Here is a 16,037-nt window from a genome sequence, read left to right as displayed (position 1 = left end):
ATGATTTTTCCATTATTAGTTTTACTTCATCGCTCTGCATTTGTTTTTCAGTTTTATTGTATCTGAAGAGCTGTTTTTAAGCCAAATGTCGTTATACAAATAAAGTAATGTGTTTATTTTTATTTATATAAAACACAATTATAAGTTGGCTGAAGTAGTTTGTAGCTTAGATTGGAAGCAAGTATTTACTAAACAATTTTTTTTGTTTTATACATAGTTGCTTGTATTATATAAACAAGCTAGAGAAATAAGACTAGTTTGTATATAAAACTGTTTCTAAATTATTCTTAAATAAATTTTAAAGTAGTTCCATACATTTCCTTATTTAATTTTTATTTAATTAACGAAGTAACTCAAAGAATATGTCAAAAGTTTAAAAAACCTACAACTAAATTAATTATGTTGTACAGTATTCGTTCAGAAAGATCGTTTTATGACATTAAAGCTTTGTAATGAAATAAAATAATTCATGCATTCTGAACGAATGCCCTACAACATAATTAATTTGGTTGTAGGTTTTTTAAACTTTTGACTTAGTCTTTGAGTTACTGTCTTCAAAACAAAACGAGAAAGTTAACAGTAAAACCGGAAATAGTAACTGAGAACCCAGGCAGGGCTGCAAAGTGAACCGGCAGAATTTTAAGGGCAGGAAAGTTTTGGCGCCAAAATTCGGGGACGGGAAAATCCCTGTAAATGTCGCCATCACGTGTTTAGATGATTTGATGGTCGGCACAACGTAAATTCGATTGAAGGCGATGACTTCTGCGTAAAACGTAAATAAAAATATTTGAAAGTTTCGTTTATTTTTATTTTTTCTTGTTAGCCGTAGTTTTATGTTATATTTTAGTTGTTGATTTTTTCATTATACAACAGCTATAAAGTGTTTTTTTTGTAAATTAGTGACAGACTGTTTTATGGACAAATAATGTTCATGTATTCTTTAAAGTGTACATACTAAGCTGTTTAAACTATAAAAGTTTTAATGTTGAATTCATTAAAACTCGCAAGCTTAAAAATTTAAGTTTTTATAAGTAGTGGTATTTTTATATAAAATTAGCAAAAAAGTAGTTTACATGTTAATTAGAGAAAATTAGTTATATTATTAAAGTTTTAATTAACTTTTTAATTTAAACTGTAATTAACTATATTTGTAGAAGTGTTAAAAAAACAAGTTTAAATTTTCAAACAGTTCAATAATTTTACTTAACTTATGTTGTAAGTTTTAACAAAGTTAGTTAAAAGGTGTTTTGATAATTAATGGTTTTATTGATACTTTATTCTGCACCGAACTTTTTAAGTCAATCAGCATGCTTTAAAGACCCAACAACGTTTATTGCAAAATTTACAAAAAAGTTTTTAACAGCAGTTTGTAAGCTATTAACATTTAAAGTTTATGTCAACTTTTGTCTCAAACATAAAAACCAGCTTAAGAATATTATCTAAAAAAAAATAAACACATCAGTAAAAAACAATTTTTCTAACTAATATGTACAGAAATTAAGCTTTTATGAAATCAACTTTCATTAAGCATATTTTCTTTAATAGATTTCTTTACTATAACAAGTAATTACTAAACAGTCTTAATTTTTAGACTAGAAATTACTTCGTGATAAGTCACGAATTAAAGCATCTTTAACTAATTAATATATTTTATAAAACAGAATACAATAAAATGAAGCTACTGATTATCAAATTTTTAAATGCCTATTAAATGTACATTCCAAGAAATTGTTGTACATATTAGTTTAAAATTCAAAACAATAAACTTTTTACCAAGATATTCTTAAAATTAATTAGCTACCTTAAACAAACACCAAACTAAATATCTTTAATAACGCCTTCATGTGGCTGGAGTTTTTAGCGCGCGAAACTTCATTTTATAATAGTCAAAAGTTTCTTCTACAGCATATGTAAAGAAAAACGAAACCTCCGGTGTTATTAACTATTCTAAATATAACTACCAGCCTAAAATTTTACACGATTTTTACATTTAAAAAGATTGTTTAAAAAGGAGAGCTTATGACAGTTTTGTGTTCTATAAACTTATGTCACTTTTGATACTTAAACTTAAAGAAAAACTACATAAGAGATTTTTTTATAGCATTTTAAGAAGCCATGGTTTACTTTCTGAAAAAAAAAATTTACAGTTGTGAATAAAATCAGAAATAAAATCATACGGTGGAAAACCATAATAGTCAAAAACAGTTAAAAAGGATAAAATATATGAAATATGATAATAATACCTAAACGTAAAAAAACAAACTGTTTAAAATTCTGAGCATATGTTTTACCCATACTCATTTTAAAACTAAATAAAATCTTCTGATATAACGTTTCTTGTTTTTTTTTTTTAATATTTGTTTTATTTGACATTATTTACATGTATTATTTATTCTAAAAATCGTATTGTTTTTTAAGTTTTGAAATTTTGACTTTCTGTAATCAACAATAAATACTACTTTATTTTTATACAGTTTTAGTTCGATAGTATTTGAATAAGCAAAAAGTTATTGAAGTTTAACATTTTGTAGAAAACAAGACTTAATTAGTAATAATTAGCAGCAAACTACGAGAAAAAACTTCAGTTGAAAAATTACGCAACACTTATAATTAAAAAAAACACTAAAATTTAAAGTAGGAAACAGTTCAGTTGAAATATAATAGCTCCCTCCGTTTATACAAACTTATTAAGTAGGCAAGAAACTGTTGTTTTTTTGAATTTTGCGTTTTTTTTTTCAGTTTCAGTAAAAAAATATATTTGTGTTGGAGCTATGATAGTTTTGTTAGGTGAATGTTTATGTGGTAATTTTAACTAAAGTCATTGTTTTTTAAGTACTTAAAACATTTTAAGATGTTAATTAGAAAAATTTTAACTTTTTTTTTATTACAAAACTATGTCTACCAACCAGATTCTTGTCTACTTAATAAACAAAAAATAAATAGATTTGTTTTTTATGACAGTTTTGTAAAATGAATCCGCTCACTTAAGACATATTTGCAAATAATTGTATAAATCAGTAATAAAGTGATTCAAAACAACTTAATAATTGGAGTACAGAACAAAAATTAATTTTTTATCAAGTAGAAAAATATTCTTTTAAACATAATTTTAAATAAAAGATATTAGAACTAAGCTGTATATTACTGTAATCAATATTTGTAAATAGAAGTATACAAAAAAAAAACTTAATCAATATTTCTGTAGTCAAAGCGACATAATATTCAAAAAATTTGTATTTTTATTTAATTGTATTATTGTCTTTTTTGATACATTGACAATAGAATTAGTACTTTTAATAGTATAACAACACCAAAAAACCTAAAATTACCATAGATTATTTTTTAAGTATCCGAAATATGATTAAAATATTTTTTGATATTCCGAGTTTAACACTGCACGTGAATTCTTTCATCTTTGAATTTAGAATAATAAAGAAGACTTTTTGTTTATCCAAATAAAACATTTCTTTAATACATCATTTACTATTTAATACATCAAAAATTTTTAAGTAGGTTTTTTATAAGAAAAATAAAAATTTATTACTACAGTAATTCAAGTACACAATACTACTAGTGTGGTAAGCACTGCACAATTTACAGTTATATTGATACTTTCTACCAAAAACTAAATATAGTTTTTATGTTCGACTACTTACAACAGCTCTAACTGACCCGAAAGTAATATAAATATATCAAAAAGTTCTATATCTTTGACTCGCTACTTTGTAATAGCTGAAAAATGTCTAAGTATTTCCAACTAATAAAAGTTTAAATATTCGGCTTTTAAAATCCTTATTACTTTGTAAATTGCTTAACTACTTAACTACCATTACAAATGTTTCTCTAAATAAAGAAATCATGAGTAGTTTTAGGTACTTCTTATATATTTTTAATTTGAAAAGTTCATAGGTAAAAGATAGTGCCTAAATTTAGATCTTTTTTGTGATTAAGCATTTAACTTACATAAGCGCATACAAAACAGCTCTAAATTATGGCAAATATGGTTGAGATCATCTTAACATTAAAAATTTACATTTAAAACTAACTAAGAAATCTGAACTAGAAAAGGTAAGGAATTTTTTATTGCATATGTGCAACTTTTTAAGTGAGAGAGCTGTAACTTGATCCAAAACTCTAAAATACAAGTTCTTTTTTCTCTACATCCAATGAATCATACGATATGAAAGCTATGCCCATTTGAAAATTATTTTATAACAATATTATTGTAGAAGCAGTAAAGATGTACTGCAACTATCCTACAGGTTTAATTCAACTTAAATTACTAATTATACATTAAATGTTGAGTTATTAAAACTAATTCTAATTATATTAAAGTATAATTTGTTATTAAATGGAGGTAGCTAAATCAATCGCAATACACTTGTTGTGTAATTTGAACATTCAAAATAATCTTTCTCTTATCTTTTAGTTGTTTAAACCTTTATTTGGGTATAATTTAGAACGCATGTAATGCATTCGAATTGTTTATAGTTTTTTTTATGGTACTGAAACTTAGTTAAAGCTAGGTATTACAATTTTTTTCTACAATATTTTTAATTGCGTTCATTTTTTAATTCATTAATGTTTTAATGTAGTGGAGTGAGTAGAAACATACTAAGTTGAATCGTAACGAATTATATAAATTTTTATAACTAATATTTAATTAATCTGTCTAATAAAATCAAATTTTACCTTGAATTACAGGTAACTACGTTTGTGCTGATTACAACGCCAGCACAAATTTTAGAAGGCGTTATTGTCAACTATTTTTTGCTTTGTTTAAACTAATTTAAAATATTAGGTAGGAACTAAGCAAATAATTAAATTAAGTACAGAAATTTTCAAATTCTAGGCTTCTTAAATACATTTTGTCTTACATTGGTAGGAGCAGAGTTAAACTTGGTTGAGTATTGTTTGGTTTAAGCTATAGGAATTGTTTGTTTACAAATTGTTTATTCAATAAAATGGATTAAACGTTGTTTTACGGTGTTCTTAAAAAAGTTTTAAGTTTTTATTATATTTAAAACTTGTTGGGATTAAACTAGAAAACACAACTTACATAAAAAATCGTTATTTTCTTAATTACATTAGTTCAGATTCTTTTTCTACAATCACAGGTAACTATGTCCATCCTAACCACAGCGTCAGAGTCAATTACTATCGATGTAAGTTTTAATTTCTAATTGTTAACTTTTAAAATAAAATACTTTCAAAAATTTTATTTGTTTTTAGACAACAACCATAACAATGTGATCGGACGTGAAGGTTGGACTCAATATTTTCCACTTATTGCTGATTTAGGTGAGATAATACAACATAATCAAAACTAAACTACTTATAAATTAGTATAAATACAAGTTTATAGTTCTTCTTTTATAAAAATATCATATAAGATAGAATAGTTGCTACTCTGAAACTTTCTCAAACTAAACTGTTGTTTTGATTAAGTTTTAAGTTTTCACTCCTAGTTACCCAAGCGAAGAAACTTGAAATATTTAATATTTATGTTTTTCTAAACTTATCAAATTAAACCAGGAGCGGTTATTCATAAATAACTTCTATGTAACAAAAATAAAAGAAATAGAGGCTATAGACTCTATTGAGAATAAGTTATCACCTATGTGGTATGGCATATATAGTAAGCAGTAACATAAACTAATTTTACTATACTTGTCAAATACTATATCTTAGTAAAACTTATTACTTTTACAGCTCCGAACAACTTTCGGGTTGATTATATTGACAGAAGTTGTTACCACGGCGACTGGGGCGTTACATATATGGTTAGATTTAGTTACGCTTTAAAAGATTTTTATAAATGTGTGTGAAAGTAGTTTTAAAATTATGTTTTTTTTTTAATGTAAACAATAAATATTTTAAAAGTATGTATTGTTTAAACACTTTCAATGCTTGGCTAACTGTGTAGATTTGACATTTAAAATCTTATTAATAAATAGGATAACTATCAAGGTTTAAATATAGTTAAAAATCTATTAGACTCATGCTTTAGGATATTTTTCCTAATGTATCATATAACCATTAGGCTGTGTAAAAGTTTTGTTAAATTTGTAAAGGTTATCTAAATAAATTAACTTATGTTCTAGATAGTAAAGTACTCTTGACTTATATTGAACAAAAATTACTATTCATTTTAGTTGTAAAACTACTAAAGGTTTGTTTAAAAAGTTTTTACAAATGGGAAAACAGGAAAAAAAAAATTTATACAACAAAAATTCAATTGTGTTTTAGTGGCAAGAAATATATTATACAATAAAAAGCAAAAATATGATGTACTCATAACTTAGGATAACTATATGTAAAATTAAAAAAAATAATAATAAAGCATAGCTCCTTTAAAAATTTCATAATTATAAGTTGTACGTATAAAAAGTCATTACACAATACACAACAATTAAAATTTTAAAGTCTTTATTTAACTAATTTAGAAAATACTAATTAAAAAACAGGATGCAGAAAAAAATGTGCAGTTAAACTTGTTAAGGTCAAGACGTAACTACGAGAACTTCAATCAGGGAGATTATGTAGTTACCAGTGGACAACATCAATCTATAAGTAGATCTTCTAGCAGTAGACAAGTTTATAGTCCACGGTCGATGAGACAGGAAAACCGTCGAAATTTTGGTATAAGGTAAAGTTCTTTTATTGTTTTATTTTAACACTATCTAAACTTAACTATTTATTTTATATATTTCTTAATAAAATAAAGCAAAAAGTACAACAAATAATAATACATTTGTTCAATTAATAGTCAAACTTCAAATTAATAATTTACTCAAAGGACTATAGATTAAGAAAAAATAAATACCCTTTTTAAACGAAATAAACTATTTAAAATTCATTTAAATTGTAAAACACGAAACATATTTTTTAAGTACCAAAAAAATCTTTAAGTCTGACTACTTGTAAGTTTTTTATTAATTTTAAGTATGAAGTTGATTATCAAAAGTCAAATTTTAAGCATCGATTTTTCAACAATGAGTTATAATATAAGTATAAAGTACTAAACTTTTTTCGCTTAATTTACAAAAATACAAAACATTATAAACACTTTCAAATGTAATTTTTAAGTTAGTCTTACTTTTACACTTACTTAACATCTATTTTGTACACCAGGTCCTTAGACCAAAATTTTTGAGCGCTATTTTTATCGTTCAACAAACAATATCAATATCGTTAGATTTTTATATTACTACATTTTAAATGTTTATTTCGTTATTAAAAAGTTTATTTAGATATTTTTTAATTATTTTGAACTCTATAACACTTTAAATTTTTTAATTTTGTTTTCTATAAATTCTATAATGTTTTTTTATATTTGTTATACTTTTTTTTTTACCTTTGTATTGTTTTTGTCACTCATGTTTAGTTTGTATATCGTCGTTAGTTTAGGACTTCTAAGTTGGTTGTTTGTGGTTTTTATTTGATTTCTGCAACTTTTTTATAGTTGATAATTCGATGTGTTGATGTTATTCTTATATGTACTTCTACTACAAACTATGCACATTTAGTACAACTATATTTTTTAAGGAAAAATCATTTAAGAAAATTCATACTATTGCACAACGTCTATTACTCTATTCCTTTTTTTGCTATACTTTTTAACTGTTTTAAGTTGTTATATTTATCACATTAACAAAATAAAGTGATTATGTAGACTTTATTTGGTTATATTATTAGTTTCTTAATTCCGATAGATAATATTTGTACTTAACAACTAACTAATTTACAAAACAGAAAACAAAGACCAAGGTTTGATAAATGGCAGTTACTCGTGTTGCATTCATATCTTTTCTGCTACAACCTGACAATTTGGAAGCATCAGGATAAGAAGTTGCTTGCTAGAGCGCTCGGTTGCACTATAAAAAAGATTGATGTGAGAGTTGAATTTAAAAAAGATTGAAAAATTTTTATAGAATTGTGATTGAAATATAAATAATAAATAAAACAATTGTAAAATCATTGTTCACTGTATTTAAAAAACTGTATGTTTTATACTGTTCAAAATGGCTTATTTTTATTTGCAGTTTCTGACTTTTAACTTTTAACAATTTATTTATTTGAGAGAAGATATCAAAAACTTTCCTTGCCAAGCATTAGAAGCCTAAAAAACGTTTATTCCTAGGTCCATTGTTCATTATTATTTTTAACTTCATCTCCTTTTTTATTTTGTCTACTACCAATTTTTTTTTAGAAATGGCTCATGAATAGAAGAAAGAAATTCAGAAAAGTAGACGTTATTGACGGACCTTTGAAAGTTATACAGAGATACCTTCCATATGGTAAAAACTTTATTTGGTATCTTTATATTTAATCTTGAATATACTTCAATTGTTTTATAACATATATATTTGTTCAATTTTGTTTATCGTAACGTTTTTTAAAGGACACTGCTTAAGTTTAATCCACAGAAAATGAAGTTTGAAACTCAGCATCTTTTCAGGTTGGTTTATACTTAAAAAATTTTAAATTTTTTATACAAGCTATTAAAAACTTATTTAATATTTTATCTGTTTTTGTTTATTTTTAATAATTTTATATTTATGTGCATGTTTTTAACAGGAATCAGTTACACCAACATCTAGTTACAACTGTAATCAACCACACCTGAAAACAGCTAACAGTCTGAAAAATAAAAATAACAACAATAATCAAGATAATGTTTCAAAATAACTTGTAAATAAAATGTTAATACTTTTTATAATGTTTGTTTCTTTTTAACTTTGGTTTAATTTTTTTTTTTAATTGTACTCTTTGGTTTTAAGTATCTACATTTTACCCTTAAAGTGTTTTGCTAAAAGTCTTTAGTAACTACTTATAGTTTATTTTTGTTTTTATCGAAATCTGCTATCTAATATGTTTGTTGTCATTATATGAGTAAAATAAACATTACTACCAAAACCTTAAAATGTGTTACAAAACTGTTTTGAATGTTATTTTTCAGCTTATTCTGGATAAAGATTAGCAAGATGTTGAACCAAATTATTCTCATTTTAAATACAATTATAGCTTAATAAAAGTATAGTAAAAAAATTCTTGCATGACTTTAATATTTTTACTTTGTTGATCTATTTACTTGAAAACTATTCTAATACAAAATAAAGTTCAAGTTTTAAAATTCTGTCAACTGCGTCAACTCAATTTTTAAAAGTTAATGGACAAATGTTTAAAAAAAAAGTTTTTTTTTTTTAATTAATTTATATCCTTAAAAGATTGTTCATTTCTAGCCTTGTGTTCTTATCTTTATAATTTTCCATCACTAAACTTTTAAGTTATCCTTAAAGTCCGAATATGTTTTACGATATTTAGTGCACGCGTCGGTAAGCTACGGACCGATAAGCAGAAATATTTAATCAGATTTTGTTATAAAATTTAGTTAATATTTATTATTTTTATTATATTGTTTATTGTGCAATGTTGGACTCAGGCATCAAAACCTGAGCCACTTAAACAGGACACACAAAAAGAGAAAAAGAAAATAAACTTATATTTAAAACTTTAAGATTAATTATACATATATATATATACAAACATAATTTAAATGGAAACACAAAGTTAAACACAATATGATAAACAAATGAACTAAATTAAAAATTCAGTTTAAAAAATTCAAATTTATATATTACTTAGTACACACAGTAAAGAAGTTTGTCTAAAATCATGGCTTATAAAACAATATTCATAACTACAAAATATATAAGTAAACTAGTAGTTTGTAGGGGGGAGGCGTAGGGAAACGAATATTTTTCCTTTTGTTACAGTGGAAAATTAGTTAATTTTACTGGTATTTATCGTATTTAAGTCAAATCTTTTTAGCTTTAAACGAAATTGTTCTACCCTCTCACAAGATACTATATCCTGAGGTAGTCTGTTCCACATAGCTTTTGCTCTGTGAAAAAATGCGCCTTGCCACTGACTGTTTTGAAAATCATGTTTACATTTTATTTTCAAATTATTTCCTCTTAGTTGATATTTATTTTGGGAAAAATTAAAAAACTGGTTAAAAAAACTTTTATATTTGCCATTGATAATTTTGTAAAGAATTAATAAATCAAATTCCCATCTTCTATATTCCAGTGATTTCAATCCAAATTTAATCATTCTATCATTATATGACGTGTAAGATATGTTGCAACGATTACAAATATGACGGGTAAAACTCCTTTGCACAGATTCAATTTTGTTAATATCCTTTTTTAAATGGGGTGACCAAATTTGGGTACTAAACTCAAGTTTAGGGCGAACGTATGTTTTAAATAGTTTTGTCAGAATTGAAGCAGAATTAGTTTTAAAACTTTTCAATATTTGATAACATGTAGTTTTTGCAATCTTATATAAATAGTTGATATGTTCATTCCATTTCAAATCTTTGGAAATATAAATTCCTAAATCTTTAAAAACTTTAATTTCTGGTAACTTAATGTTATTGATTAAGAGGTCAGTTGGAGAAGATTCTTTTTTGTTAATGGTTAGAATTTTACATTTGCTAGGATTTAAGTTTAGTTTTCTTGTTTTTAACCATATGTAAATATTATCTAAAGATAGTTGTAATGAAGTATTTGACTGACTAAAGATTTTGGCATCATCTGCAAATAAGCTTAACTCACTTTTAATATCAATGTTTGGACAAATTATTTATTTATTATTTATTAAAAATATTTAATACTATAAAATCATTATAATGTCTTACTTGACAAACTTCAAGTTGCTCGAGGTTCCAGGTTTTCTGACAAAAATTATAATAAGATTGTTTAAATAAAAGTAAAGGTCTTAAATAAATTTCAGACTTAAACATTTTCAATTGGTGCCTTTCATGAGGAATCTATAGAACTCTATGGCTTTGCTTTTTATATTTTAGGTGTCTTAGGCCCTTCATACTAAATAAGGTACAATGAGCAACTCCAACAGTATCTATAGCATAAAGTTTCATTTAATGCTCAATAAATCTCTTATTGAGTTGAAAGAAAGATAAATCATAAAGTCAAGATTAATCTTAGGTGGGTAAAGAACTAAGTAAAAAAATATTTTGTACACACATAGACAATTTTTAAATAAATTTAAAGTTGGTAAAAACAAAAAAAATGGTAAAATTTCCAAACTGTATTTAATCAAATTCATTTGAGAAAACATCCAATATAGCATGTATACTTTTTACTTCTCATTTAGTTACGCACTTATGCTGTTGACACAATGTGCGTAATTTTTCAAGAGGTGACTGTAATATATACTCAGTTTCTAAATTTTGGATTATTCTTTCAACATAACCCTAAGAAAATTCTGTTTTCATTCTAATTATTAACTTATGGAAGGTATTTTGTTGCAAAATTGTCTATATCCACAATATATATAACTACAATTTCAGACAATAACATAAACAACATAATTACCAAATTTAGAAGTTATTAATGACATGTGTTCTTTAACTTAGATCATCAAGTCTTAAAAAACTAAGTGAAAAAAGTAAATATTAAAAATGCTATATTCTAACCAACTTCATTTATGATAGTATAATTCTAGAAACAATTGTTTTTATTTATATAATAATATGGCTCATATTTAAAGTTTTTAATACAAGTCAGTCCTAATTCTTTTAATACCTTGAACTCTTCTATAAAACGAAATTGTCAAAAATATATACATTTATAAAATAAGAGTTAAAAATAAGTGTTCATTAATTAAACATTAAGGCTTTAAAATAAGATACTTTGAAATTTAAATTAAAGATAGTTAAAATTAAGAATTTAAGTTAAATTATCAACAACTCTTAAATAAAATAATTTGGAAGGATGAATTTATCTGTTTTATAGTAACTTTTGACATTTGTTAATTCAGTACAATATTTACAAAATTGAATTTTATAGTTTTGAATACCATATTATAACTTGAACTAAGTATACTTAGTTCAGGTTATAATGTGAATAACCTTAAATTAAAAACAACTTTATAAGTATTCGGCCAATTCAATTATTGACTAGTTATTAAGGCTTTTATTAACCTATGACCAAATAAGTCTGTTTTAAATCATAGGCTAGTTTTTACCTATCATACATTTTTACTATAAATAAAAGAAATTAGGATATGTATAACGAATGAATTAATCTAAAAAAGTAAAAAAAAATCAGATTGGAATAAAACAATTAGTTCAATCTATTTTTAAGCACATTGATTGAGACCTACATCAGCTTAGAAATTTAGATTTTAATAATCATAAATAAAAAGCGATCTGATTAAACCTTTATTAACACGAAACCAAAGTATATTGAGATAACATAATTAAACTAGATAGAAATTAAACGTCGTATCCGACGAGGCTGCCCCTTCCAATGACCTCACCAACAAAGAACCAGCAGCAAACTTCAGTGAAGACCATGGCGTTCAAAAGCGCTTGTTTCACTGGTAGCTGTGTGAACTGCATTGAAGTCACATTGGAGATTCCTGTGTGATAATATTGAACTTGTTTATAAATAACTGTATTTTGTTGTGTTTTGTACTTACACATTGATAGTTTTGATAATTAATTTGAAATTACACTGTTTAGTAGTAAATTATTTGCGTACAAATATATACATTTAATATTCTTGTGTTGGAATTATTTACATATTAATAAAATTTCTAATGCATTCTTTAAGTTGCTTTTTGAGATAAAAACATATCACTATAAATAAATTGTTTAAATTCTCGATTGTGAATAAAATGTTATCATTTGTACTTAAAAGTACTTATTGCTTTGATGAAAAACTTTAAAAAAAGAATAGGGGATAATTTATGAACTCTGTTTAAAAGTAACTATATTATTATGTTTGTACTTGTTTTATCAATAGCTTTTTTTTAAGTTTATTATGGTATAACGTAAATTACTACTTCTAATTGCCAGTCCCTATGTTAATAAAATAATATAAATTTTTCAAAGTTAGATCATAATAACATTGTTTATACCAATTTATGTGATTAAATTTAAACGGTTTACTATAAATTATGTGAAGTAAAAAAAATTATACTTGTTGCCTTTTGAGGTAAAGTATTTACTTTAGTTTTAGAGCTATTTACTACAATTTTTAAATATGTATTGATACTAAAACTTATTTAACTGATAAAAAAACTAAGATTAACTATTTAGATAAGGAATTTTGGAAACATTTTAATATAACTATTTATCGTTACCATAATAAAGTATGGTGTTTATTTTAAACACAATAAAACTCAAATAACTTATACAATATTTTATAATCTATAACTTAATATTTCCAAGAAAGTTACCACTCTTGAAAGCAAAACATCCATACAAAACTTGAAGGCAACAGTAAAAAAAAAAAAAAGAATCATTTTTAAAATGTGTAGATGTGTTTTTATTTGTATATAAGTATTTTGTTTTTTCAACAACATCATAAATGTACTTACACTATTATATTTATTAAATATAAAAATGCACGAGTTATAATAATTGAGAAAGCATTACTATTATAAACTAAAATTTTACACTTTCGTATATACGCTTGATGCTTATTAAACTTTTGTTAAAGAACACATATTTTATTTTCCTAACTAGTTATTATTTAACAGTTTACTTAAAAGCAACAAGTTTTGTATATCAAAAAATATTCTAAATCAAAGGTTATTATGTTGAATAAAACGCTTAAATTGTTTTAATTGTAACATAATAATGAAAAACATTATACACAGTTAAAACATAAATAAACATTTAAAAGTATATGTCAATAAACAATATTTATTACTTTAAGAGTTAATATAATATATTTATAAACATAAAATGTTTGTAGAAAGTAATTTGTAGCAAAATCAAAGCTAATTAACTTTTCTACATAATGTTAATAAATTTTAGAGTTATTATAACTTATTTATAAACATAAAATGTGTATAACCAATAATTATATACTAAATAAAAAATTTTTTAAAGTATAAACAGAGTTAAGAAGACTTTTTTTAAAGAAGTTTTGTCTATCAATCAGAAACAACATAAAGATTGCAAATAATTGATAAGTATATATATATATAAAAGTATTAAAAAATAAAAACTGAACTACAAAACGATATCTATTTAAGGCAAAAAGCAGTTAAATAATGGGGATGATTTAACTAGGTTTCAAAAATTTACATTTTACATAACATTTAATGAATTAAAAATAACAATAGTCAAAAGTTTTTTAAAGCATACTAGTGAGCAATTTAACTAAAGTCAAAATTTAAAGATTACAATATAAACAACACTTGTTATAAACTAAAATCGTGCTTTTGAAAATTAAAACTATATTTAGAAATAAACAGAATAAAGTTTGCGTGTAAATAAAGGAAAACTTTATTATTTTTTTTAAGATAACATAAATTTTGCTTAATGTTAGATTAAAAAAATAAATTTAAAATAGATGTTTTAGAGCGTTATAAAATCACCGAAGTCATTCAGAATATTAACTTTTATTAAGTTAGTTAGTTTAAACAATTAAAAGTTTTTACATAAAACATAACTACAATTTCAAAGTCTCTGAAAAAGGTTTTTCTTGTAAACTATTATTCGAAAATATTTCTAAGAGCTAGCTTATATTATTTTAATTTCTTAATGCTTCAGAGAAGTTCGAAAAGGACAAACATTCTAAAATTAATAAATCTTACATATTTCAGTAAAAGCTATTAAAAAACATGAAGCTGTTTTTACCTTACTTACTACAAATATTAGAATTATACTTAAGTTAAAACACTAAATAAACTTTTTTTAAAAAAGTACATGTAAAATTAAAAAACTTATCATAATAAGCTAAAATTGTTAAAAATATACAACCTCACATTCTTTAATACAAGGAAAGTTTTAAAATTTCTAGATTTTTAATGAAATAGAGCAGTGGTTGTGTAACTTTACAACAAAATAAAGTTATGTAAAAAAATTGAGATTTTTTGTGCATGACTTGGGTATTTTACATTTTGTTTGTTTTAAAAACGCTAAAATACATTATACAATAAACAAACAATTAAAATGTTAATTAATTTGCAAACAACAATTTTTTTTATTGGCATATTTGTCTATAGTGCTCAAATATGCATTATGTTTTAAAAGCTGAATAACTAGGTCACTAAACAAAATACTTAAGTTTGTATTTGGACTACAACTCAGACTTTTCTGTCCTGAAAGTCATTGAAAAGTTATACAAGTTTGAGTAAAAAATATCAAAATAATTAAATGACTTTATGCTTACTTTAGATTATTTTTAATTAAGGTTACTAGCTACAGCAAATATTAGAAAGTTTAATAGTATTTTGAAAAACTTATACTTAAAAAAAAATAAAAAAAGAGCTTTAAAATCAGTAAATTTAAAATGTTTTCCATAATACAATTTTTATTCTCAACTAAATTCAAAGACTTCTTAAAAAAAATTGTCAATATTGTCTAAATTTCTGCTTGATTATTATTACACATACAAAATATTTAAATTATAGATAAATAAATGTAAAAATATAAATAAAATAATTAAATAGATAGGTAACATAAGAAAAATCAGCCTAAACTTAACTATTTTCTTAAAAGAGTACTTCTCAAAGAAAAATTTTCAAATACCAACATTAACAGACCCAAGAGGAGTTGATTGCAAAACAACTCGAAATGAATTTTTACAAAATATTTAATTACAAACCTTTAGTAAGAAGAGGGATGGCCTGTCCAACTTCAACAGGGGTGGGCGGGCGAAGTTCTACTTTTGCGTAATACATGAACTTGCTCAATTGAGGTTTTGCTGCCTCCATCAATACTGGAACCTGTGCTGAAAGTTTTGCCACCAACTTGCTCATGTTGATTTTATTTAAATTCTGTCAAGATAGTGAAACTTACATCATGGTATAAAAACAAGAACTAAGAATTAAAGTTTATACTGTATGTTATTACTATTTTAAAGAAAAGAAGTGTTTTTGAAATATCTATGTTAGAGTTTTTAAAACTCACTTGATAAGATTATCATTAGCAGAAATTAAAAAATATTTCCTTATCTACTTTCCCTTTTTACGCCTAATTGATCCTA

The 16,037-nt window shown here is 24.1% G+C and overlaps 1 protein-coding gene across 1 annotated transcript; it reads right to left on the bottom strand.

The window, feature by feature from the left end:
• Positions 1–12,240: 12,240 nt before the first annotated feature.
• On the bottom strand, positions 12,241–15,824 carry LOC145840543 (ATP synthase F(0) complex subunit g, mitochondrial-like). The gene is made up of 2 exons (XM_082947840.1): positions 15,657–15,824; positions 12,241–12,453 (listed from the first exon to the last, which is right to left on the bottom strand). Exons 1-2 carry the CDS (start codon positions 15,808–15,810, stop codon positions 12,308–12,310), a joined length of 300 nt encoding a protein of 99 aa, XP_082803966.1. The 5' UTR covers positions 15,811–15,824; the 3' UTR covers positions 12,241–12,307.
• Positions 15,825–16,037: the final 213 nt, after the last annotated feature.

The sequence above is a fragment of the Thalia democratica genome, chromosome 7 (genome assembly GCF_965202585.1).
Source record: "Thalia democratica chromosome 7, ktThaDemo2.hap1.1, whole genome shotgun sequence".
In the NCBI taxonomy this organism is placed as follows: Eukaryota; Metazoa; Chordata; class Thaliacea; order Salpida; family Salpidae; genus Thalia; species Thalia democratica.
The sequence above is the reverse complement of the archived record's forward strand: the minus strand, read 5'-3'. Positions and strand labels throughout refer to the sequence as shown.